The 27,781-nt window shown below is 39.9% G+C and overlaps 1 protein-coding gene across 3 annotated transcripts in view; it reads left to right on the top strand.

Moving 5' to 3' along the window:
- Positions 1-27,781, top strand: part of ARHGAP10 (Rho GTPase activating protein 10) — a 335,363-nt gene that overhangs the window by 109,659 nt on the left and 197,923 nt on the right. For all 3 annotated transcript variants that reach the window (XM_089912398.1, XM_022599764.3, XM_022599763.3), the window contains 4 exons: positions 7,694-7,795; positions 14,710-14,820; positions 16,899-17,003; positions 25,245-25,374. In XM_089912398.1, coding sequence (XP_089768524.1) covers positions 7,694-7,795; positions 14,710-14,820; positions 16,899-17,003; positions 25,245-25,374 — 448 coding nt within the window. The remainder of the gene's footprint in view (positions 1-7,693; positions 7,796-14,709; positions 14,821-16,898; positions 17,004-25,244; positions 25,375-27,781) is intronic.

The raw sequence follows: 27,781 nt of genomic DNA, 5'->3' as shown, positions 1-27,781 counted from the left end.
TTTGGCATGATATTTTACAGTTTTTAACGAAGGGCTGTGTTTTGAGGGGAGGTCAGTGGGGGTACCCCCCCCCAAGTCCTCTTCCTGGAATCGTTTGCTGAGCTACATGAAGCTGGTTTGTGTCTGCTGGCTTTGTAGCAGGACATTGGGGGGTCTGGCTTGACATCTGTGACCTTGGGCGAGTAATTGGCTTTAGTTTCTTACCTGTAAGATGACAGACTGGGGATCTGACTGCTCTAGTTTGCAGTTTCATGATTCTGTTTTCTCTGATCTTCATAGGCTGTCTTAAAGCTTAAATAATTTTGGTTCTTTCCCTTTGAACATTTCATGGCAGGTACTGAATGTAAACATTTCTTCTTTTTCTTATTTTACTTGGATGATGGTCGGGAAGGATAAGGGTTATAGTATGTAAATGAAAAATGAATGTGACTTAATTAATAGATATATTTCCTTTTTATTTACCTACTGGGTTTTTAGAAATTTCTGGCCTTGAGTCTTCTACTGACTCCTTCTCCTCCCAAGACTTGCCCAGCTTCTCATGTTGTGCCCGTTCAAAGTGTGGTTGACCCTTGAACAACTCAGGTTTGAACTGTGTGGGTCCACTTATATGTGGGTATTTTTCATTAGTAAATACTACAGTACTACAGGATCCACGGTTGGTTGAATCCACGGATGTGGAACCGCCTATATTGAGGACCGACTGTAAGCTATACTCGGATTTTCAACTGCTCCTAGGTTGGTGTCCGTAACCTCTGCATTGTTCACGGCTTAACTAACTGTATAGCCTAACCTGCAAAACAGCTTGCAAAATAAATTGCCATATTACAAGGTTAAATTATTTTAATACTTTGTCTCTTGAGCTGTTTAATGGCCAAATTCTATCCTGAAGTCCCAGTTCTTTCTTTCTTTCTTCTTCTTCTTATTTAAAAACATTTTCTCCCCTCCCCTCCCCTCCGCCGCACTTCATGGCATGCAGGCTCTCAGTTCTCTGACTGGGGATCGAACCGTGCGCCCTGCAGTGGAAGCACAGAGTCTTAACCACTGGACTGCCAGGGAAGTCCCCCATTTCTTTCTTTCTTCATTTTCTTTTCTGGCTTCAGGTTTATGAAGGGTGTATCCTACACTCTTGTTCAGTACAGTGTGTGTGTTGGCTGTCACACCTATTGATGTTACCTGGGAGAAGCCTTTTTTTTACTGGTAGTTTTGTATATTAAACAGTAGAGAAAGGTAGTTTTCTAGGTTATATAGTGATATATAAGCATCTGTCTTTTTCATTAGATTGTTAAATCTTTAAGAGAAAAACCTATGCTTATTTCTTTATTTTCTACCAGCCTCCACTCTGTCTTACTATAACGTATTTAATAAATAAACCAATTCTACTGTTCTTCTATTCTATCCTAGAAGAACCAGGAAAGGGCTTATAACCTGGATATTTGATGATTTTCTCCATTTGTGCTTTCTAAACACCAATCCTATTTTGAAAAGCACACGCTCTTGTTCCAGTGGTTTATTTACTTACGCGGGATACTTAAAAATAACTTAATTCTCTTAGGTTAAAGATCTTTTTTTAAATACCATGAAGCAGTTTTCATGTGGGGAGAAAAAGACAAAAGTCTTTAAAAGTTGACCGCAGCAGAATTTTTTAGATACCCTTGTCAAAATGTTTATCTTTTCTTTCCCTTCTCCTTTTTCCCATCTGGGACGGTCCTGTCTTTCGCTTTTATATGCAAGCTCTTTCAGTTCCATTTACTTCTTCATTTTCCAGCATCCCAGTGACATGTTTAATTTGTGTTTTTAACATAATCGAAACTGCTAGGTGGCTTTTGTAAGCTGGATTTTTTAGGAGTCCCCAGGTCTTCTTTTCTGCTGTTTCACTTCTATTTGGATATGTTCCCTGTCAGTCACGTCTGTTTGGTTTGGGCTTCAACCTCCGTCCTGTAGGTTCTGCCACATTTTCTCATGTGCCTGCCTGGCTCTTGTCTCTGTTTAAAGAGCCCCATTTCCCACTGCGGGACACAGTCGTTCTGTGCTGTGTCCCATCAATTCAGAGTTTTCTTCACGGCCTCTCTTATCTTTACTTCCATGGAAGCTCTTTTCCCTTCCCCAGAAGCTTGTCACTTATTCCTACGTATCTGCATAACATTTTGTCGATAACCATTGCTCATTAAATGTCAGTTTAGCCACAGGAAACTAATACAGGCACCAGACAACATTGGAGCCAAGTGCATTGTGTGCAAACTCCAAGAAATACTAGAACTTGCTAAGAGTTAACAGTGGGAGAATTTAAAATTGCTTTCTCTGAAAGGGGCAGCATGCAAATATCAAACGGATACAACGAAATGATACTGATAATTTATAGAGCCTATTCAAATGCTGTTTTGCCAAGAGCTAATTACTGTTTTATTCAATAGAGTAAAAGGTTTAACCAGGAGCCTTGAAAAAATGTTTATTTCATAAATTATACCTTAGTAGCTCAGCCATTACCAAACTAAATGTTTAATAAAAATCAACTTCCTGAGATTCTGTAAATGACTGCAAAATGTGGGTTAAAAAGCAAATTTATTTGAATAATTTCTCAAATTATGTTTGATAGAGCAGAAAAAATGTGATTTAATCACATTTCTTTCATTTTTAGTAATAACAACCTTATCAGGCCTATCATATGGCACAGTGTGAGAGGCCTTGGGATATACAACTAGGAATTAAAACACTGGTCAGCCTTTAAGAAATTGGCAAGTCTGTGTGGGTGATGTCAAAAAAAAAAAGGCAATAAAAATGCACTGTGAAAAGTGCTCTAATACGAGTAAGCATCGGTGCTCTGTAGGTGTCCTATCATCTTGGCTTTGGAGCGCCAGGAAAGTCTTTCAGGAAGACCTGATTCTCCCTCGTTTGGAATCCTACTTCTGCCCCTTAAGTAGCTCAGTGATTTGGGGCAAGTTACTTAAGGCCTCTGAGCCTGTTTCCTGATCTTTAAAACGAGACTTAGGACACCGGCCTCTGAAGGTTTTCGCGAGGCTTCAGTGCATTTGCTAACATATTTCTGGGGTCTAGTGCAGGGTCTGGCATATACACAGTTTCAGTTCTTTTAGGATCCCCTTTGTGACATGCTCCATATCAGCTTGCCAAAAAGAACTGCACAGGCTTTTGTCCACTCTTTGCGTGCCGGGTTCAAGCACTGTGGCTTGTGACCCCCCGGCCGGATGGTGCTAAGGTGATGGATAGGTGACTCGAGAGCAACGGTGCCGGAATCATCAGTGGCACTTTGTGTCAGGGTCGGTGTCGCTGCTCTATAGGCTTCTACCTTCCCATGTCCTCTGACCGATATCTCCTGGGCGCCTACTGGGTGTGCGGGTAGAGGCTGAATTCTCGTTGCCGTGGAGAGGCTGAAGGAGCTTAAAGGCAAAAGGGGGTGGGGGGTTGGGTAGGGCAAATGAAGTGTCAAGGAGGACTGGTGACATTGGTGCAGGAGTTGAGGGAGGCGGCTGTCCCCCCACTGGAGGAGACAAGGAGTGCTTCATGGAAGAGGTGGCATTTCCACCACCTGGTTTGGGGGTAAAGGCTGAATTTCCAATGCCCTGGGCTGTAGGGTGTTGGTGGACCAGGGGAGCAGAACAGGGATTACAAAGCTCTGGTTGGCCTGGATATACAGGAAAAAGTGCTCCTGCCGAGTGTGTTGTATGTGCTGTGAATCTTGTTTCTTGTATGTGCAGCATTACCCCCACCTTTTTATTTAAATAAAGAGGGAGAAGGAGTTGGAATCTCTAAGAAAGTATTTAAGCTCTTGTCTAGACTAGTCAGGCCTTATTTACTGTTTGTAGTGTGAAAATAAGTCTTTTCATTTCCTCATCCTAGAAAATTTGTAAAATACCAAAAATATTTAAAAAAGAAAGTTACCTGGTAACTTAAAAATTTTCCCTTCTTCCAAAGCAAAGCAAAAAATTCTAGTACCCTGCAGAAATGTGGACAGTTCACAGGTGTGTTCAAATTTTTGTGAATTCTTTATATGTTCTTTACTCATTTTTCCTTGGAAGTGTAATGTGTGATTTGAGCAAAAACTTGCTAAATAAAGAGTGTTTTATGTGTTAGCAACGTTTACTTCTTTTCTTCCATATTAATTGTATCTTCTCCTTGCCTGTTGTTTGCCTTTCACCTTATTTATTGTGTATTTTTGATATCTAGAAGTTCTTATGGCTTCTTCCATTTCTCTTTTGCTCAGAAGTTCCTTCTCTGTTCCTTCCTTCTCTGAGATCTGATTGAAAATACTCTTTTTTGGCTTCATTTTTTACTTGTGACTCTTTCAGTCCATCTGGAATTAATTTTGATTTGAGACATGGTTCTCTTTTTATTTCCAGCTAGTTAACCAGTTATACCCACACCATTGGTTAATATTTTTTATCCAGTGATTTGTGATGAAACCTTTATATATATATATATATGTTTACTTCTAATAGATTCAAAAAACCTGATTATTTATGTTTTGTTTCTTAGGTTTATTAAGTCCCTCTACCATTTATACCATGTACATCTTGTTTGACTAATTATGCTGTTTTAAGTAATAGCTCTTCTTCACTGTTTTTTTTTTGTTTTGTTTTTGCATGTGTGATTTTATAACATTACAAGCTGACTTCCCATGAGTCATCTTTAACTTGTAAACATTTTGTTTGGCTTACTCATGTTAAAACTGAAAAACAAATTTTTTGTTGCCACCATTTAAAAATCACTGGGTTTTCCAGCTGTTCCAGAAAAATTGGAAGACAAGGCCTGTGTACTGGGCTTATATTTCTACATGGCAGAAATCTGCAGGGGCTCTCTTATGGCTGCCTGCCGCCCTAGAATAGATGTGGGCTACCTGATTTGCCCTTGCCTCCACCTTTCCTTACTGAGTTTTACTACCAGCTTGACTCAGACTCACTTCAGTGATGCTGTTTCATAAAAATGTTTTCATTGTATTAATTTGATCCTTGATAGAGCCTTTTGTCTCATTGCTCAATTTATTATATATATATGTATATATATACACACACACATACATATATGTGTACCCTATATTGCAGTGTTGAAGAAAAAAGGCTCCATTCTGTACTGAATGCTGCTTGAACACAATTCCTTTTAAAATTCATATTATTTAAGTGCCAAAAGTCATATGAGTACAAAGAAACAGAATATTCTATAGTGACCTTGAGAAGAAATGCAAGGAGAAACAATTATCTGAGTCTTAAGATTCAAAAACAAAACACAGTAGCGTTTGTATAATACCATACCAAGTACGAACAATTGTATTTCCACTCTAATTGGTGGGCGTGATGTTGTTTCTTGGCTAAATTCTTTCTTCACAGAGCCTTGATAGAACCATTTTCTTTCATTCCCAACCTAACCCACATGCTAATTTACATACCCCCCTATTGCTGCATGTGCTGGGGTGTTTTGACTGCTGACTTTAGCATCATTGCATCCTTTGTCCCCTTCTGTGATTCACATGAAATCAAAGGAGTAAAAATGTTTTCAGTGTTCTCTGGTAAGTGCTAATCTGCAAAGATGGTGAGCACGTTTAACCACATGGTCTCGCTTTGCAGCGTACTTGCGGTAAATGCAGCTGTGTCACCTCCATTTCTATCTCATTTAAACCTGAGAAACTGATGCTCAGAGAATGCTGTGACCCTGGGGCAGTGTCACAGAACAATGCGTGGCTGCTAGAACCGGCGTCTCTGACAGCTAATCCAGTGCATGCTCTGCAATATGAACTTTTAAAAATAGTGGAGATTTTGAAGTAGTGGCCATATGTTCTTTTTAGCTTATTTTCTGTTAGTCATTAAAATCGTTCAGGAAGTACGTCATAATGAAAAGCAGAAAAGAGAGTAACCATGTAGTATTAATGCCTTAAGCTTTTAAAAAAATAGTTGTAAATTAGACCTAGGACATAAAGAAAAAATGTGCTTCTGTTTCAACAGAAGTTTGACTATTCTCATACATAGGCGAACCGTAGGATCACAGAATTTTAGGATTGGATCTAAGAATGAACTCTAGTACAAAACCAAATCCCTGATCTTTTCAGTAGGAAAACTAAGGTTCTGTATTGTTAGGTGTTCCCATCCCCCCCCAAAAGATGTGCAGCTAGCTGGTAATTAAACTTGGAGTAGAAATGGGAAGAAGTAACAGTTCCCGAGTCTGTCTCTTCCATCAGTATGGGGATTAATTTAGGGTCTTTAGGTGGGCTGGCAGAGCTCCCTTCCTGGCTTCTCACAACAGTCTGTAGTCCCGTGGAGTGAGAAAATGATAATAAATGTGAAGAAACAGAATTTTTGTGCTTTGTTTACTCCTTTTGCTTAATAGGGAAAAGATCATGCCAGAAAAGGCTGGGAGAATCCATTATTTTATTTTATTTTATTTTTAATCCATTATTTTTGACCTAGAAAACAGAAGTTGGAAAATAGGGAAGGGAATGTTCCTTTTCAGGAGGCCTTGGAGAGTTGGTGACAGTTTGAAGTTAATGGAAACATTTTGACAGCATGACATCGTGTGTGCTCATTGGTGCTCTGAAATGTTTATGAGAAATCTACTTACCTTTGGCAAGCAGTGTTGGGGAGATACTCTGTCTTCGCTGCTGCCTTAAAAAAATTTGGTTCCTTGTGAAATAGGGAGGGTGGGAGGGAGGCTCAGGAAGGAGGGGATATGGGGATCTATGTATGCATATGGCTGATTTACTTTGTTGTACAACAGAAACCAACACAGCATTGTGAAGCAATTGTACTCCAATAAAGATGTATTTAAAAAAATAAAAATGCACAGGGAACTCTATTCAGTACTCTATAATGATCTATATGGGAAAAGAATCTAAAAAAAAAGTGGATATATGTATATGTATAACTGATTCACTTTGCTGTACACCTGAAAATAACACAGCATCGTAAATCAAGTATACTCCAATAAAAATTTGAAAAAAAAATTTTAAAAAATTAAAAAAAGCTACTCTAGCAAAAGGAAAGCAAATGCTGTTTCCAGGCAGTGCCTGAGAAATGTTTGTAATGTTAACCAAAGGATCTTGGTACAAGTATGTCAGTATTATTTTAGACCTTGTCGACCTATTGCTAGTATTCTAGACAGTGTTAAAGAAATCACTCCTAAGGTTTGGGTGAGTAGATGACATTCCTGGTCAGAGGATTTTATTGTGATATTCATACTGAACAATTGGGAAGATCTTTTAAGATATTTCCTACTGCCCCAGTGGTGATGATGATGTTTTTTTTAATGTAGATCAAAACTTACTCAGTTTTAAGTGAATTCCATTTCTGTGCCAAAATCTGTACTGTAGCAAGTTTGCTTTTTTAAACTTTATGTTCTTATTATGTATTCATCTTAAAAATATATATATTTTTGAATGGAAGGACAAGTGAATGGCATTAATTCCAAACACTGATACATATGAAGAGTTGAAAAATAACAGGCTTGGAAAAAACCCCATTAAAGGAAAAAAAGAAAAAAATAAGTGACTCTTCAATCCTAATGCTGTCTTGATGAGTAGTAAGCAGTATGGCCTGGGTGCAGATAGATTTTCCAGATAACTCCTTCACACTTCGTGGTATTTTCTTTTATTTTCGGATATTTTTCATATTTTGAGTTTCCCAATGGATTAACTATGTGTATGCCTTCTTTTCCCTTTTGTAATCACAGTTGTCTATGTTTTTCTGATTTGTAGGAAGAAAAAAAGAAGTTTGACAAAGAGACAGAAAAGAACTATAGCCTAATTGATAAACATTTGAATTTATCAGCGAAAAAGAAAGACTCACATTTACAAGAGGTATTGTTTTTATTTTTCTGTTAACTTGTTTCTAAAATTCAGTAATCAGTGCATGTCTTTTTTTTAAAAAACTGTGCTTTTCTTTTGAAAACATTACATCCAGGATTATTAGAGGTGGAAAAAATGACCAGGTATCACCATGAATAAAAGAGCTCTTTTGGAACAAGATGTAAAATATAGACCTCTTAGGGTGATTAATGCAGTGTGGATTCATAGTATTAAAAGTTTTGGTTCTGAGTATATTTTCACAGGAACAATCATTTTAACCAGCATAACTGAGAACAGATATATGATTTTCAGGAATAGATTCATTAATTGGCTTTCAAGATTTCTTGAAGAAGTGAATTGAATAAGCTCCTCCACCATTTGGCTTTTATGTGAAGGCAGCATTAATCTTAACACTGACGATTCAGGAGTTTTCACCTTCATTGGAAAGAGAGCATCTGTTTTACTTGTGTTAACAGACTCATTTTTTTGTTTTTGGAGGGAGCTGTATGTAAGAAGAAAGGAATTTATATCTTGTCTCTCATTTTCTCTTTCTGTTTCTTAAATCCCCTGCCACTTGTTTTTCCTCACTCGCACACTTGAATGGAAACTCAGTTGTTTACAGTTTGTAACATATGCTTTCCTTAAACATAATGCTGTTTGCAGCTGTAAGGATCTTGACTCATCCCACAGAAGTGTGATTTTTTTTTTCTTCCATTTGTTTATTTTTAAACACATAAGGAATCCAGGCATGATGTGCCACTATAATATACGCTTAGTGAAATATCATCAAAATGACAACATTGTAGAATAAACCTGGGTTATGTTTACATGTCACAGATTTAGTTGCAAACGCTGTGTGTGTGTGTGTGTGTGTGTGTGTGTGTGTGTGTGTGTGTGTGTGTGGCGGGGTTATTTTGACATTACCTACACGTCACGTTTTCTTTTGTCTCGCTAGTACTTTTTTTTTTTTTTTTTTTTTTTTTTGCGTTATGCGGGCCTCTCACTGCTGTGGCCTCTCCCGTTGCGGAGCACAGGCTCTGGATGCGCGGGCTCAGCGGCCATGGCTCACGGGCCCAGCCACTCCGCGGCATGTGGGATCTTCCCGAACCGGGGCACGAACCCGTGTCTCCTGCATTGGCAGGCGGACTCTCAACCACTGCGCCACCAGGGAAGCCCTCGCTAGTACTTTTGACGGACGTTTAGATGGCATTTGACGTTCTGTAAAAGAGAGAGGTCCTTTTGTACCATTTGATCCTCACTCCAGTACTGTGGGTAGGGCTCCATTCTCTCTTCCATATTACGTAGGAAACCATGCACTTGTTACATGTACTTCCTCATCTCCTACCCTCTGTCTTTTTTGAAATGACAGCTGTTGCTCTTCGAGGCTCTCTTTATGCTAGCAGTTTTCTACCTCTCTTCTCCCCTGCTCTCTGTTTTCAGGTATCCTGAAGGGATTTTCATGCGCCGGGTCACTTTCCATCTCCTCCTCACTATCTAATGAGGTATCATTCTACCTGTTGTTTAGGCAAAGTCTGTAAAGTCAGTCTTGGCCCTTTCGCTCTCACCCCACATCTAGACCATCAGCCTATGTCTTCTTTAGCTTCAGAATATTCTCGGAATATGGCCAGTTCTCCTGACTCCCCACCCCTGTCACCCGGCATCTCTCGCACAGGTTACTGCAAGGGCCACCCTGCTTTCACCAGGGTGTCCCTACAGTTTATTTTCTGTACAACAGCGGAGTGAGCCTTCATGTTTCTCTTCATCTCTAAATACTCCTAACAGCTCCCTTTAGAGGCCCTGGGCGCATCCCGCCTGCCCTCACACCCACATGGCTGCCTTGCTCTGGCTTGGTTCCATGCTGAGGGCCTGTGCTTTGTTCATCCTTCTGCCAGATCTGCATGCCTCACTCCTTCAAACAGTCTTCCAAATACTCTCCACTCAGACTTCTCCTTACTAGAGAAGTTTTCCAGCCATCTTATTTAGAGTGTCCCCCTTACTCTCCTTTATTTTTTTTTCATACTCCGACAGCCTTTTTATTTTTTTTTATTTTGCGGTTCTCGGGCCTCTCACTGTTGTGGCCTCTCCCGTTGCGGAGCACAGGCTCCGGATGCGCAGGCTCAGTGGCCATGGCTCACGGGCCCAGCCGCTCCGCGGCATGTGGGATCCTCCCAGACCGGGGCACGAACCCGTGCCCCCTGCATCAACAGGCGGACTCTCAACCACTGCGCCACCAGGGAAGCCCTCTGACAGCCTTTTGACTCACTACATATTCCGTTGTTACATGGCTTCTTCCCATAGGATATAAGCTCCTTGCAGGCAGCAGCTGTGCTCTGTTCAGCACTCTGTCCTCAATGCCTAGAATGAGACTTGTCGGGGAATAGGCACTTAATAAATATTTACCCAATGAACAGGTGTGAAGATTGTGAGCTAGGGCTTCGACAGTTTCATCATTCCCAAAGATAATTAAACTCCAGGTGGGAAATTTGAAGAGACCCTCAAGGAGAATCGTTTTAGTTTCACTTAAATTACATCTTCTTGGCTGTCTTGCTCTGTTTGCTCTTTACAGACATACAGACTCCCACTTGACCTAGCTTTCCATTGCAAGCGTGAAGGCCGTAAGAAGGGGGATGCTCTTTAATGGGGAAAAGGTTAGATCTGGATTTTGGTTACTTTGGGCAGTGGCTAATGCATTGCTAACCTTCAGTAAACTGAGGTGCTCAAGAGATTAATAAAGGTTGCTGAGACTGGTACTGACCAAAGGCATAGAAACTTGTTATCTACTCTTTCCTCTTGTTTCCAATGAAAATAACAAGAGGAAATTATGGCGGACACCAGGCTGGCAATTTTAGTAATTCTATTAGTACCTTTACCTGTAGCTCTGTTTATTGGGCACAATGGCTTCTGCCTCCATCACAACCCGAAATTCTAATTAATATTTGTACTAGAACAAGAATTGGATATTCGAGAACATTCCATGACTGCTGATTTTTGAAGTATATTTTTGTTTCCTGATGCCAATTAAAAGTTGGCACCTGCCACCTGTCTCTACAAGGATTAAGTCATTAGCCTAGCTCTGAGGAACTAACTGCTCCAGGGCTGTAGTCCTCGTTTTGCCCCAAATCAAACTGAACTCACAGCTCGCACGCTGTACATTTTTTTTAAGTCGACACTGAGTCGTCAAATAATTATGTTTCAGTAAATATGACCAGAGAAATAGATCCTTTGAATATCTTTGTGTGAGTGATCTACTTCTTTTATGCATATTAACAGCAGGAATGGTCAGAAATGAGATGATAATCAAATTGAAATTCTATGTTTGTTTAAAAAAAATGACTTTTGCTTGGTGTAGTAAAAGTATAGTCCAAATGTGTGTTTTCCAACACCACCAAGCAACTGACTCAACTCTGACACTACCTAGAGACAGCATCAGATCCGACAGGTTAAGGGCTCAGTCGGACAAGATTGCCCCACTTCTGACTAGCAGATGCAAACTATTATCTTTAGAATGGATAAACAACAAGGTCCTACTGCATAGCACAAGGAATTATATTCAATATCCTGTAATAAACCATAAAGGAAAAGAATGTGAAAAAGAATGTGTTTGTGTGTATAACTGAATCACATTGCTGTACACCAGAAACTAACACCTTGTAAATCAACTGTAATTCAGTTAAAAAAAATAAAAATAAAAGACTACCCCACTTCCGACATCAGTCCCAAGCCCAGGTTGTTGCCTGTGCTTCTGACTGGCTACAGAGAAGAGGTTCCTATGACCCCTTCCTTGCTAGAGCGGCTCACAGAACTCAGAAACATTTAGTTAAGTTTAGCAGTTTATTATAACGGGTAATATAGAGGATATGGTTGAACAGCCAGATGAAGAGGTGCACAGGGTGGGGTCTGGAAGGGTCCCAAGTGCAGAAACTTCTGTCCTCATTCAACTGCAGTACGTCACTCTCTAGGCAAGTGGATGTGTTTCCTGTTAACCTGAAATAAATAGTCGGCTAGGTATTTCTCCAGCAAAGATGAGTTTATTCAGGATCAGCAGAGAATTGCAGTTTAGGGTCTGCAACCATGGGAAACCAAGGGCAAGTTTCTGCACGGCAAGGGAAGGAGAACACTTTTGTTGAGAGGGAAAGAGAGTTGAGAGGGCTATAGTAAAGAGTCCCTGGCTTTTCTTGGGCTGGGTCCTAGCCAGGAAAGAAGAGTGGTCTTTCTTCTTGTTGGGCTCTGCGATGGTCTGAAGCCATGTGAGCTCCCCCTTCTGGTGAGTTTTCCGTTTATTAATTTTTTACATTACCAACCTGGAAGCTCATGAGCTCTTGTTCAAGAGTTGTTATAGAACTTAATATATAGTGTTCCCCTCTTCCCAGAAATAGGTGGGTAGAGCCGAAAGTTCTACCCCTCTAATTAGTGCTATCTTGGGCCCCTACCCTAAGTCACCTCATTAGCATAAACTCAAGGGCTCTCAAAAGGGGCTCCTTACAAAATGACTAGAGACACTTCTCTCGCTCAGGAAATTCCAAGGGTTTTAGGAGATTTGTGCCAGGAACCTGAGACAAAGACCACATACACTTTTTCTTACATCACATATATAGTGATTGCCTTTTAGACTGAGTCAGGCTAAAGGACGGTGCTGCTAGGTATAATTTGGATGTCTGTGGCATTGTTGTAAATTATGGGTTAACCGCAGTCCCAGGGTTTCTTGTGATCGATCACGCGGCACCTGGCACAGTGGTTCTGAACACCCAGAGCATTAGGAAGCTGTGGATAGAAGCTGACCTGCCATGCCGGGGTAATTGCAGTAGCACAGCCAGGCGAGAGAATCCACTAAAATTAAATTTAAAAACCACCTTGGTAAATCTGACCCTGGTGTCATTTTCTTGAAGGACATTTCCCACTAACAATAACATGAAAAATCCACCCTTAACCTCCCCTATCTCCGTTTTATTAAATACTCAACACACTCACATTGTTTTTCCTGGGAGTGGTGTCTGTTAACTGCTAGTGGCTGAACTCTCCATCTCTGGATATTAGAGGCATAAAAAAAATCATGATTTTTATGAGTGTTAGGTAGAAATTCTCATTTTGGCTTAGTAACAAACACTCTTATTATAGTTAAACATTACTTTAATTAAAAAAGGATATGATGCCAAAAAAATTATCACCTGTTAGATAAATACTTTTTCTCCCCCAAATTAAAAACTTTTTGTGGTGGTAAAATATACACAACAAAGCATGATTTTAACCAAGTTCAGGCATGCAGTTCATTCAGTGTCATTAAATACGGTCACACTGTTGTCAATAACCACCACATTCCAGCTCCAGAGCCCTTTCAACTTGAGATACTGAAACTGTGCCCATTAAACACTAACTTCCCAGCCCCCTTGTGCTCCCAGCTCCCCAGCGACCACCATCCTACTTCCTGTCTCTGTGAATTTCACTGTTCCGGCTACCTTATCTAAGATAAATCATACAGCATCTGTCCTTTTGTGACTGGCTCATTTCACTTAGCATAATGTTCTCAGGGTTCATGCATGTTGTAGCAGTGCCAGAATGTCCTTGCATTCTGTGGCTGAATAATACGCCATTATCTTTGTAGACCACATTTTGTTTATGCCTTCACCTGTCGGTGGACACTTTGGTTGCTTCTACCCTTTAGCTGTTGTGAATAATGCTACTGTGAATGTGTGTGTACAAGAATCTCTTTGAGTCCCTGCTTGCAGTTCTTGTGAGTATATACCCAGAAATGGAATTGCAGGATCATATGGTCATTATATTTTTAAGGTTTTTTTTTTTAGAGAACTGCCATACTGTTTTCCATAGCAGCTGCATCATTTTACATTCCCACCAGCAGTGCACAAAGTTCCAGTTTCTCCACATCTTCACCAATACTTGTTATTTTTCTGGTTTTTTGTTTTTGTTTTTGTTTTTTATTTTGGTGGGGGGAGGTAGGGTTTTTTGGATTATTTTCTGATATTTTTTGTTTTTTGTTTTTGATAAGTGTGAGGTGGTATCTTGTGGTTTTGATTTCTATTTCCCTAATGACAAGTGATGTTCAGCATCTTTCTCTGTGCTTAGATATGGCCTCTTTGGAGAAATGTCCAGATAAATACTTCTGGACATAAAATTAGCTGAGTTAGGAACTACAAGATGCCTTGTAAGAACAGTTCTGAAGACCAGAGGTTTCACTACTGTTCCTCTGTGGAGCCATCCCCTCTCTCAATTCCCTTCTAAGTTAGACAAGAGAAGCTGGAACCTTTCTTTGGAATAGTCGGTCTCCTGACCATCTGGTGCCTGTTCCCTCCCAGGGGACAGGACATGGTGAGGACTTAGGAGAGTGACTGCCTGCAGATGGGCTTCCAGCCCAGGCCTCTCTGCAAAAGCCAAGTTCTTGAGATGGTGCTGCCACTTCCTCACCTGCTGCCCTCACTCCTGAGAGCTGTGGCGGCTGGAATTTGCTCAGCCCTCCTTCCCAGGCCACTTCATCCTTAGGCGATTTGTTAATGGAAATAATGTTTGTGTAATTTGGGTTCTACGTGTGCGGTTCCACCTTGGGTGTCAGTTGTGGTTGGGTATGTTTTTCATGAAGTGCCTTTTACTGTTTGATCTTCTGTCCTTTGGGGTCAGTCTCATCACAGAGAGCAGGGGTTTGCAAACTATTTCTGCAGAGAGTCAGTTAGTAAATATTTTAGACTTTTGAAGATCACGAGGTCCCTGTTGCAACCACTCAAGTCAGCTGTTGTACCCGCAAGTCTACATAGAAGATGCATAAAGGAGTAGTCCTGGCGCTGGTCCAGTACAGCTTCGTTTAGAATAACAGGCAGCAGGCTATATTTGGCCCATGGACTGTAGTTTTGCAGACCTCGGGCAAAGAGCTTCACTCCGAACCATCTCTAATTTGACTGGCCTCCATTATTTTAACATAGGCAGATATCCAAGTGGAACAGAACCGGCAACACTTTTACGAACTGTCTCTTGAATATGTGTGTAAGCTTCAGGAAATCCAAGAGAGGAAGAAGTTTGAGTTTGTGGAACCCGTAAGTATAAATAGCAAGTTGCTCTGCTAGTCGAATTTCGTGATATAAGAGGAATGTGTTTCTTTGAAGATCTAATTTATGGTTGCTAGAGGCTGTGGTGCATAAACACGAAGCAAGACATCGTAAATTGTACACAGTGCACCCAGAGCCATGAAGTCAAAGAATCACTTCTAAATAGTGGTTCTCGGCCTTATTTGCACAGCAATGTGTAATGAGTATTATTCCTTTTGCTATATGGTCTCAAGGACTCTGCAATCAGGTACAACTTCTGCCATCCTAGCTGTAACTCCACCCTTAAAAAAAAAAGTCCGCATGAAAGAAATTATATTGGAATGTGAGTGAGCGTGGGATATTTATGGGATAATCTTTATTCAAGTTTGTTCTAAAGCAAGTGCATCCATCCAAACCTTGGTACTTTCAGCAATTATTGGTAACCAACTATTTCTAATACAATTCACAATGCTTATGCAACCTAAGTTAAGAACCAGTGTGTGGAACATTTGAAACTATTTTGTAAGTTACTCTGACATTTCTTTCTTTTTTTTTTTTTTTTGCGTTACACGGGCCTCTCACTGTTGTGGCCTTTCCTGTTGGGGAGCACAGGCTCTGGACGCGCAGGCTCAGTGGCCATGGCTCACGGGCCTAGCCGCTCTGCGGCATATGGGATCTTCCCGGACCGGGGCACGAACCTGTGTCCCCTGCATTGGCAGGCAGACTCTCAACCACTGCGCCACCAGGGAAGCCCTCTGACATTTCTTTATACTTATTTTAGAAACACATGATTTTTTTTGTGCTTATATAGATGCACTCTGAGAGCTTCAGTTACTTATATGTTAACATATCTATGAATATATGTATCTTTTGAATCAAAATATAAAGGGTATTTTATACTGTGGGTTTTAGCAAAAAAACCAGAGGTACACTGAGATACATGATTGTCAAGATTCACTTTAATTTTAACATAGACTATATTGCATGTGATTTTAAAAAAACAGCTTTATTGAGATATAATTCACATGCCATACAATTTACCCACTGTGTGTATGATGTTGAGCAACAAACCAAAAAAAAACAAGTAATGATTCATTAAAAATTAGCATTCGTGGAAGCTATGGTCCAGTGGAGTAATTGAATTACCCTAAATTAAACAATTAGAGAAAACCTCCTTAAAGCTTTCTTTTTATGTGAAATCATAATAATGGCCTACATTTTATATACTGAGCATTTACAGTGCCCAGTCATTGTTCAGGTTGTTGTTCTAAGTACTTTTCTGTGATCATGCATGTATTCCACACAGTACCCTACTGAGGAGATATTTTAATTATCCCACTTAGCAAATGTAGAAATTGAAGTAGAGAAACTTCAGTAATTTGCCCCAGTTGGGAATTGACCCTTGCTGGCCACTTGACGTCAGAGTCCCAAATTCCTTACCATTACGCGGTGTGACATTCTGAAGACAGTGAATCTCAGGATTTCCTTAACCCTCACCCCAAATCACTCTTACTCTAGATTTTCTCACATGTGGGGGAGAAGCAGTGCCCTCTGATCAAGGGGGGCAGGTGGAGAGTTTGTAGGAAACTCAGGGCTTAATTACTGCCCTGCCTCTGCCCCTCTCTGCTCCAGTCACTGAGCATCCTTGTCAACAAAACAGAGAGGTTACTCTGCACTGGATGCCCTTCGAAAGAGCTTTTAGCTCTTTGATCTGTATTTCACTTTCCTTATAGGTCCTATCAACCTATAGTGATAAGGTTTCAATTATAAATGAATATAGGGATTCTCTTGACTCAAAAGGACAAATGGGTGATGTAGAATTCCATTTCTCCTATACAGCATACTGTAAAAGCTGTCTAATGGCTCTGATATTTAAGGAAAAAAAATCACAAATCCTTTTATTTTTTTTATAGGGACCAATTAATGAATAATATGCAGTTAGATTTAGTTGAATTCTAGTGACTTCCTTTTAATTATTGTACTTCAATAGAATCATAATTAGATGAGGCAAAATACGTGGCTTTTTAATTTATTTTTTTCACTGAGATTTTTTGGGTGCTAATGTCACCTTCTCTCCTTTGTTTTAGATGCTGTCATTTTTTCAGGGAATGTTTACTTTCTATCATCAAGGCCATGAACTTGCCAAAGACTTCAATCACTACAAAATGGAACTACAGATCAACATTCAGAATGTAAGAAAACGGAAGCTTTCTCCTAAAAAAGATGTTTGAGAGGTGTAGTTTTGATTTCTTTGGTGTATGAAAATCCTTAAACCAAGACCAGGCTGATCTGTTGGTACCGAGAAACTGAGGCTACGTTGCCACCTTCTGGTCAGTTCTTGGTGTAACAAACTGTTTTCCAGGAAGGGAGGCTCCGAATTCCGCTGCAGGCGGCTCTGTTTTGTTTTGCTTTGTTTTTCAAGAATTCATTTCCTATAATTTATTTTTCTTCCCTTATTTTCAGAAAAGTCATGAAGTATGTTTTTACAATCAAAATTTCACATAATTTGCCTTATTTTTCCAGTTTTATTGAGATATAATTGACACACAGCACTGTGTAAGTATAAGGGTTACAGCTTAATGACTTCACTTATTATATTGCAAGATGATTTCCACATAAGTTTAGTTAATATCTATCACTTCGTGTAGTTAAGAAAATTTTTTTCCTTGTTATGATAACTTTGACTATCTACTCTCTTAGCAACTTTGAAACAAGTCATGTGGCAGTGTGACATAGTTATTCTGCACTTTGTGAGGCAGTTCTAAGGATAACCTCTGTTGTGTAAGTCTAAGTCTGCTCTGTATGAAACAGACAAAACAGTCCTCCACTTTAAATTTAAGGCATTTCAATGCTAATTTAACTTTCTTCTGTTACTTGTATGTCTTACTTGATATTTATTCCCAGATAGGCTAACAGTTCCAGTGGAATTTCTTTCCTGTGTTTTGTGCCTCCCTATTCACTAATGTATTGGTGTTCACAGTTGCTGTTGGCCCTTTATTGTTTTCCTAGGAAATGTATGGTTTCTGTTAGGTCTTGGATAAAGAGTTTTTTTGAGAACTGTTAAACAGTATAATGTATGTGATTTTGATCAGAAGGTGGTAGATGTTTTTCCTTTCAACGCTTTTGTTGATTTTGGAAGTGTCCTCATTGAAAAGCTATTCAAGTTATGTTTAATGTAATTTCAAACCTTGTTAAAAACACAGTGAGTGAGTTTTGGGACAGACTCTCAACCCATCCTGAAAGACATACAAGGAGAAGGATGGGGATTTCTGTGCTGTTTGCTACCTGACCTTCAACTTCTTATAATCTTAGAAATTGAGGACTAATGGTTTTTGTGTAGATTTTGTTTCTAAGTTATTTTGGTATAGTTGTTCCCTGCATTTGGGAATGTAGGTAACGAAATCTCTTGTGTTTTGTAATTTATGCGTCAATTTGTATTTGAAGATTCTACATTCTGTTCAGTTAAATGACTAAAAGAGTACATTCCTCCCTACACCCTCCAAGATCAGTGATATAAGGTAATATAATTTAAAAATATGTCAAAGTGTATATATGTAGATTAGTCCTAACTTCAAAAGAGTCTCTGTAGGTAGTAGAACACTTAGTCTAATGATACTGTGATGTATCAGAATACTCCTGTAGACAGGAGAACACAGCGTTTGTAAAAAGAACATTACATAGTTAGTTTAGAAGATTAGGTTATAATCCTGATTTTTTTTTTTTCCCCCCTCCACTAACTGTATAACTTGTGTCTGTACCTCATCTGTCAAGGGCAGGGCTGGCCTGGATGAGAACCTTCAGGCATAACTGATCCATAATTTGTGTAAAATGAGGAGACAGGGTCCCTTATTCAAAAATGAAGAATTTCAAGACAGCGATGGCAGAGCATTAGATCAAGTGCGCGACCTTCTGAGCGCAGGGCTGTGGGTGACGGCACGGGCTACCTGCCCGTGAAGCCAGCCGGGCCTCAGGGTCTGGGGACACATCAGCGTCTCCTGGGGGCTCCAGAGAAACTGTCCATGCACAACTTGCTTATGTGGAAGTTCATTTATCACACCCACCCTGGGGTCAGGGGCCTATAGTTACCTTAAATACACCAAAATAATTTCAGCGAGATTCAAGATTTAAATGGGAGTGAGCAATACTCAGGCATGAACTACGGTAAGCAACACTTGAAGACAGCCTATCATTTGAAATGGGTCAGCTGGTCAATGGAATCTAACTTAGTCTATTAAGAACCTAACACACATACTTGGTAACTTTCATTTCCCATAAAGAACTGGGCGAAGAACAAGCTACTGGAAAAAATCTTTTCCTGTGTCCTCTGGAACTTAAGGATTGTCATCAGGAAGTTGCCTGGGGTCCTCCACCTCTCTGCCTTTTGTTCTGGCTCTTTCTGAGGCAGCTCGTGCAGCTCTGCAAGTAGAGGCTCTGCCTTCCGCCTCACCTTCATTGTTGAGGACACCTGATCCGGAAGTCGCCTGTGCTCTTTACTTTTGCTTCTAGCTCATTCTTTGCCCTTCAGAAATACCAGAACCTTTGAAACACATGCCACTTAATTCTACCTCACCTGCTATATCTCAGTATTGCTGTAATTTACTACTTTCTTGGCCATTTCTCTCATTCCCTTGAGGATGTCAGCTTTTAGCATATCGAAGGGAAGGTGTTGGCTGCATAAAACTACGTATTACAAAAATCCCAGCTGTGTGTTACTTTTTTTTTTAATTGAAGTATAGTTGATTTACAATGTTGTTAGTTTCAAGTGTACAGCAAAGTGATTCAGTTATACATACATATGTATATATCTATTCTTTTTCAGATTCTTTTCCATTATAGGTTATTGTAAGATTTTGAGTAGAGTTCCCTGTGCTACACAGTAGGTCCTTGTAGTTTATCTATTTTATATATAGTAGTGTATATATGTTAATCCCAAACTCCTAATTTATCCCTTCCCGCCCCTCTCCCCTGTGGTAACCATAAGTCCACCTTCTACATCTGAGTCTATTTCTACTTTGTAAATAAGTTCATTTGTATTATTTTCTTAGATTCCACGTATAGGTGATATCATGTGGTATTTGTCTTTCTCTGTTTGACTTCTGTGTGTTACTTTTTATGCTGTGCGTATTTATGTATTGAAAGAAATATACCGAAATGTTGAAACCAAATCTTAGAGTGAACTATCTGTGCATTATAATGGTAGAGATAATTTTGGTCAACTTTTAGGTATTTTACTATAGAAAAAATGACAAAAACCATTTTATAATCAGAAAAAAGGTAAAAGTTATTTAAAAGTGAAAATAACCTATTTTCACCCAACTGGTTTCACTTTATCTGTTGTAAAAATGGTTAGACCTTTTTTTTGAGAGAGATTCAGTCTTTTTCCATTTTCCATAATCTAGAGTAATTAATGGACAGCAAAAAAGAGCAGGTTGGTTTTTAAAAAATAGACTTTGCAGAAGAATGTAAATTACATCAAAATTAAAGGATATTAAAAAAAACTAATTTAAAATTTTTGTGACCTCTATCCCCAAAGGAGACTAGAGTAGAGTTCTTCGCAGGAAGAAGTAGAATCCTAAGAAATTTTAGGGATTCCGAAGGAGTACCCAGAAGATACTAAGAATGGTGAAGGATAATTTAAGGATATGCACAGATATTTTTGTTACAGTTTTGTGAGCAAAGTAGAACACTACAGTGATAAACTATGTTACCAGGAAAAAAAAAAAAGATTGGAAGTGACTGTGTAAAAATATGAACATGATTGTTTCTGAGAGATGAGTTTCTGGTCACTTTTTTTTTTTTTTTTTTTGCGGTACGCGGGCCTCTCACTGTTGTGGCCTCTCCCGTTGTGGAGCACAGGCTCCGGACGCGCAGGCTCAGCGGCCATGGCTCACGGGCCCAGCCGCTCCACAGCATGTGGGATCTTCCCGGACCGGGGCACGAACCCGTGTCCCCTGTATCGGCAGGCGGACTCTCAACCACTGTGCCACCAGGGAAGCCCTCTGGTCACTTTTTAATCTTGTTTATACCTCCTCTTTTTGCCTCCAGGCAGGGCTGTTTGTGCTGTCCCCTCTCTCTGTTTTATAATGTTGTGAATTAGCTTTTATAACCCCCCAAAACAATTTTTTTTGAATGTACTTTCTCTTTCATTCAGATAAAATTTTAGTTTGATATTGAAGATTCTCTTTTTTCCTTTGTTAGGGAATAATTGTCACTTTTCAGTGACTTAATTGCAGTTAAAATAATAATGCCACTTACATTTATTTTGTTGCCATGTGCCAGGTGTTGCCTACGTGCTTTTCTTTGGATTGTACACATTTAGTCTTCAAAGGTGTCCTATGATGTAGATTTTTTTATTCCTTCTTCACAGATAAGGACAGTGAGGAAAAAGAACTTGCTGGCGTCATACTGCTTTAAGGCCAGGGCAGCACTGGAACTTGGGCAGGCTCATTCCAGGGCCCAAGGCAGTTGCTTTCAGATTTAGTGTTGGTGTAGAAATGGGTTCAACTCATGGTGTATCTGGGGTCAGTAAATATAGGAGCTGAGGAACATCCTGACGTGGCCATTTGGGTTCCCTGGACCTTAACAATTTCTGGGTAACATGGGAGCCCCTTTAATGGTAAGATCTCAGATTTAGGTACCGATGGTAAACCTCAGCTCGCGTCTACCTCTCAACAGTTCTAACCTGCGTTCCCCTCACTCCCATGGAAGGTGTCCTTCGGGTGTTTAGACTTGATCACCTGTTGACCTGGCATCCACTGCACTCCATTCCTTACTCTGTCACCTCCCCATTCATAGGGCACTTGAGGAGATGTTTGAGGATTGCAGTGAGGGGTGTGTGTTAGCACCCTACCCCTTCTTTTCTGTTTTATTATTTTGGGAGGTTACTAAAGCAGGCTGCAGGGGGCCCACCCCTGATGTTTTACAGCTGCTTCGTGAAACCCTCTTTATATATATATATATATTTTTTTTTTTAATTAATTAATTAATTAATTTACTTTTGGGTGTGTCGGGTCTTCGTTTCTGTGCGAGGGCTTTCTCTAGTTGCAGCGAGCGGGGGCCACTCTTCATCGCTGTGCACGGGCCTCTCACTGTCGCGGCCTCTCTTGTTGCGGAGCACGGGCTCCAGACGTGCAGGCTCAGTAGTTGTGGCCCACGGGCCTAGTTGCTCTGCGGCATGTGGGATCCTCCCAAACCAGGGCTCGAACCTGTGTCCCCTGCATTGGCAGGCAGATTCTCAACCACTGCGCCACCAGGGAAGCCCCTGTTTGTATTTTTAATTATTCTTTTGCTCCCTGAATGAGGTCATGGGGCCAGGATGGGAAAACTTAAATGAAAAATGGCAATCTGTACTTGGAATTAGCCTTTGCCATCTGCCTGTAAAGCTTTATTTCTGGGTAAAACTTAGTGTGAACAGTGCCTCATCTTCCCCCCTCTTTCTTTCCTCCTTAAATATGGTTGTGAACCTGTGCTAAGCCTGACCTGCCAGTTTTGTAAAGTACTCAGATGTGTCCGAATTCCAGCTTAGTCTCCACATTGAATTCTCCTCCCCCCAGTAGGTGATGTGATGAAATATTTAATTTATAAGACTTAAGACTCATTGGTTTGGAAATTTGTTTATTTATCAAAGCATGCAAGGAGAGGAAATACAGCAGTGTTGTTTTATCAGCATTGGAGAACGCTAGGCTATCTTGTAGGTTATCGTGAGGATTAAAGCACCGTAAACTGCTCTCAGTCATGTCATTCACAGTGTAAACACTCTCATGTGACCTATGGTAACACTTAAGGTCTATCATTGTTATTATTTGATGATATCTTCCTATTCAGCCAGGAATTAGAATTGGAAATTGCTAGGTTCCAGCCACTGTATTATTTGTGCTCAAATTTTGAGAAATGTAATTTTCACCCTCATTTGTAATTTGCCTAAAATGATACATTAAAAAATTTAGCTGAACCTTCCTTTCCCTTCCCAGTGCAGAGTCACATCTGAGGAAGGAGGGCAGTGGGGGCAGGGTGTACCACGTGGAGGGGTCTGTGGCAGTGAAAGTGGGGGTGGGAAGGTGCAGAGGCAGCACGTACAGAGGAGGTACAGAGGCAGCATGTACAGAGGAGGTGGCTGGCATATTTGGGAGCTTGGTTACGTTGAGCAGAGACGTTAATTGAGCAAATAAGTAAATCTGTTGAGAATAATGGGAGCCAGGTTTCTTACTGTCTGAAAAGAAACGTGGGTGGGCTAGAAAGAAACCTGGAGTACTGCATTGGAATTAAGTGTAATGGTATGAACTCATGGGTTTTAAGATAGATAGGTACAGAAGTTGTGATGTGTATATGTACATATAAATGTGTATATATATAAATGTATTCACACACATGTATATATACATACATGCATTTTCTCAGTCTGTCTTCCAGGAAGACCTAGAAGCAATAGCACCCCCTTAGCTGTGAGCACACTGTCCCTAGATCTTGGTTTCTAAATACTACCAGAGTGAAATAAGTCAGAAAGAGAAAAACAACTGTCGTATATTAGCACATATATGTGGAATCTAGAAAAATGGTACAGATGAACCTATTTGCAGGGTAGGAATAGAAACACAGACATAGAGAACAGGTGGGATGAATTGGGAGATTGGGATTGACATAAATACACTACCAGGTATAAAATAGATATCCAGTGGGCACCTGCTGTATAGTACAGGGAGCTCAGCTCGGTGCCCTATGATGACCTAGATGGGTGGGATGGGGTGGGGGAGGGAGGTCCAAGAGGGAGGGGATATGGGGATATATGTATATGTACAGCTGATGCACTTCGTTGTACAGCAGAAACTAACACACCATTGTAAAGCAATTATACTCCAGTGAAAAAAAAATACTGTCCTCCCCTGTAAGGAACAATGACTCCTTTGGAGAAATGGCTGATTCTAGGACTGGGACAGAGAAAGTATAAGGTAAACCTGGGATACCTTTTTGGACCAGAGGGTAAGGGGTTACTCAGAGAATTAAGGGGGTATGTCAAGAGAAACAGGAGCCAGCTAGAAGGGGCCTCTGCTGGTCAAATCTAGGACAATTTGAGCATTAACTTAAATAATGAGTATTTGGGATACAACTCATTAAGTTAAGTGTGTGTGTGTGTGTGCGCGTGTGTGTGCGTGCACGCGCGCATGCGTGCACTAGCATCTGTACACACATGACGTGCACATACGTGTGTATATGTGTTGTATGTATGCATAAATATTAGATACACAGAGATAGAAAGAAGTGAGGGTTGTGGCGAATCTCAGTAAACTGACAAAGCAGGTGAATAAAATTAGGGTATAATCAGTATTAAGATGGGGACAAGAAATCCCAGAGACATGAGAAACAGGAAGGCAGGAGAGGGAACAAGCCGTTAATAAATGAGTCCCACCCTCTTTGCAGCCCTGTACATTCTTATAGTACATAAACAAATTAAAAAAAAAAAGCTCTCAGCTTGTGTTTGAGATAAGCCTCTGCAGTTAAGTTTCCCCTTTACAGTGTACATTTATCAGACTCTCCACCCCCTAAAAAATGTACTCTTCTATCATTTTTCTGCATTTAGAACTCTTGGTAACCCCTTTCATTGTAGGGAGGAGAGAGGAGGAATTTCAATAATAATTTTTCATCTTAGCTCTTCCACAGTTTCACATCAGCAGTTTTTCGGTATTAATACAATTATTTTTGAGTGTAGATGGAGGAAATGTCCAGAAACTTGGTGGTGCTGACTCGTCAGGTTTGCCTGGGTATTTTCGTCACTTCACCTTGCATGTCCATTTTCAGTCTAGCCATTTGACAGAGATATTGACATCCCAAGTCTCCTGGGCTTCAGAAATGTGATTTGTCTTTTTAGATATCAAAGACATTATTTGTAAGTGAGATTCCCCCCTACTTCCTTCTTCGATGAAGAGACATCATTTTCAAGTGCAATTGCCATGACCTGGAAAAAATGACACTGATATTTATTAGTTTGCAAAGAAGAATTAAGTTTTTCAGATTCTGAATTCTTAGACATGTTGCTGAGATAATAGTAATGAGTCAGATTGATTGTTGCAAAGGAAAGACTTCCCAGATAGATATTTTATGGCCTATTTTTTTTAAATGTAAGATTTAGTAATATTGTGAGACCTGCAGGCAGGAATTCTTATGTTGAATAATAGAATTTTTCTTGGTGTTAGAAAGCTTCAAAAGTAAATAACCTCTAGTAACCTTGGTTTCTATATCTGTTAACTACTTAACCACTGATTTTTTTCTTTGCACAGTGATCTCAACAAAGAGATACATGGGAAAGGATGGGTATATTTTGAGAAATTTGTACAAAAACACTACAAATTTAATTATAGTTATCCAGAGACTTAAAAACATCCATGAAAAATCTCCTGTGGGAACTTAAAACTTGTATGTGTTTTTTAAATCCTTTTCAGACACGGAATCGTTTTGAAGGAACAAGGTCAGAAGTGGAAGAGCTTATGAACAAGATTAGACAGAATCCCAAGGACCACAAACGAGCGAGTCAGTTCACAGCGGAAGGCTACCTGTATGTACAGGAAAAAAGTAAGAGGCTCTCCAACAGTGATGAATAACTAATTAAAAATTAGTTTAAAACTCTCACTGTAATTTGATACTTTTGGAGTAATTATTCCTACCGCTTTCTTGCTCTCTCCTATCCTGGAAGGCATACGTTGGATTTTTTTGGGGAAAACACATCCCTGCTCTAGGGAGGGGACGGTGAGATTAGGAACTCTGTGAGCACCCTGCTTTCCAGCCACACCCCCTGAATTCTGTGCCACACTTTGTTAAAACTTGCTTGCAAGGGAGCCGGGATTTGGTGACAGACTGAAAGCGAGGTGGGATGGTACCTTTTTCCTCATTTCCTCTCGTCCCCATCTTTATCTCACTCACACACACAGACACACACACACATTCATATACGTATGCACCCCTCTCCCCATAACTCTGTTCCTCCATGTTAAAGTCAAGAAGGACATATTTCTCTTCTTCTTTCACATTATTTCTTTGCACATTTATTTGAGATCGTTTTTTGTTCTTGTTGAAATTTTCAGGGCAATTGCATACGGCTACAAAAAAATACTCCTAGTTGACATGCTAACTTGTCTCACTGAATTTTCAGCATTGTTGCCGTCTTAGTTGTTATACAGTGTGTAGAGTATCCTTATTTTGAAGTTAAGGCACCCCAAGACGATTTCAGACTTCTGACAGTTTGGTCTTATTTTAATGAAGCTCTTAAAGTTTACCTCTTCAACTGTAGGGCTTGATTGCTAGTCAGTAGAGGGAGGAGTATGTGAAAATGTTTCTGTATTTCCTGTTTCTCTCCCTTCCCGCCGGGTGCTTTAGAGTTTTTGTTTGTTAAGTGGCTGATTTACAGGATTTTCAAACTGAATAGCTTCATAGCAGAGGGACACATGGAACAGCCATGTGATACGGGTGTTCATGTTATATGCAGTCGCAGAATAGGGGTTCTTTTTCCATTTGCCCTTATTTAATGTGGGCTTAGCCTTCACGGCTCATGATGAACAGTTACTGGCATGGCAGAACTCTAAATTTTTCTAATTTTTTAATCTTTCTTTTTTTTTTTTCAAAAAAACTGAGAGGTAATTTATTTTTACATATTTTGGTTGAACAGTAAAAGCATGCCGTTTCTAAAGGTGCCATTAGGAACAATAGCACAACAGCTATTGAAGTGTGTATAGAGTGAATGTTTTATTTTTTAAAAATTGTATTGAAGTATAGTTGATTTACAGTGTTGTGTTAATTTCTGCTGTATAGAAAAGTGAGTCAGTTATACATATATATATATATTCTTTTTCATATTCTTTTCCATTGTGGTTTATCACAGGATATTGAATATAATTGCTTGTGCTGTACTGTAGGACCTTGTTGTTTATCCGTCCTATATTTACTAGTTTGCATCTGTTAATCCCAAGCTCCCAATCCTTCCCTCCACCTTTAATTTTCTTTTTATCCTCTTAATCTCAGTTTGTTTATTTAATCTGAAAGAACTAAAAATACAGGGTGGAGACATGAGAAGGATAGAAATTTTGTATTATATGTCCAAAGTGAAAAATCACAGGAAATTTTGATTTTTAGATTCATAACTGTTGCTTAACTTACTGGCTTTGAGAGAAACGGGGCTGAAATTGGACTGAAAAAAACAGAAAAACAATAGTGACAGAATTCTTCACTTGTTAGCAGTATGCCAGGCACTGTGCAAAACTCTTTATCCAACTTGTTTCATTTAATCCATTAAAAACCCCTATGAAGTGTACAGTGCTGTTATCACCCCATTTACCAATGAGAACATGGAAACACTGAGGAGTAAACAATGTTTCCTGGATCATACACCTCCTCAATGCTGGAATTGTCCTAGGCTGGAGTCTGTGTTGTACCCTCTCCTGCAGTATTGCCTGAAGCTTGGATGGTGTGAAAAACCATCACTAATCTCTATGCTCAGAGCTGGTTGAGTAGGGTTGGGTGGTGTCAGGAGGGGATGGCAGCTTAATCAGTGAAGGACCTTCCTTGATATTTGGGGCCAAAGACTCTGAGGTTTGGCTTTGCCATTTCTCAGGCATTTGGTCTAAGCCTAAGACTTTTTAGATTAAAAAGACAGTAGGACTTCCCTGGCGGTCCAGTGGTTAAGACTCTGTGCTTCCAATGCAAGGGACAACGGGTTCGATCTCTGGTCGGGGAACTAAGATCCCACATGCTGCAAAAAAGCTTAGCTTTACCATTGTTAGTAAGGGCAGCTACTTACAAGGTGCTTTAGTGGATTTAAAGCACTAGATGGATTTATAGACTAAATGCTTTTCTGCACTGTGACTCTACAGTTCTGTCATTTTTTAGAGGCCAGAATTGAATCCAAAACCATCACATATATTCAGTGGAATTCTTGAAACCCTCATGAGCTCTTCATACGTAGACACAAACAAGAAGCATAGTTTAC

The sequence above is a fragment of the Delphinapterus leucas genome, chromosome 5 (genome assembly GCF_059928025.1).
Source record: "Delphinapterus leucas isolate spDelLeu-1000000601 "Yukka" chromosome 5, BTC_Dleu_Yukka2, whole genome shotgun sequence".
NCBI classification, from domain to species: domain Eukaryota; kingdom Metazoa; phylum Chordata; class Mammalia; order Artiodactyla; family Monodontidae; genus Delphinapterus; species Delphinapterus leucas.
The sequence above is the reverse complement of the archived record's forward strand: the minus strand, read 5'-3'. Positions and strand labels throughout refer to the sequence as shown.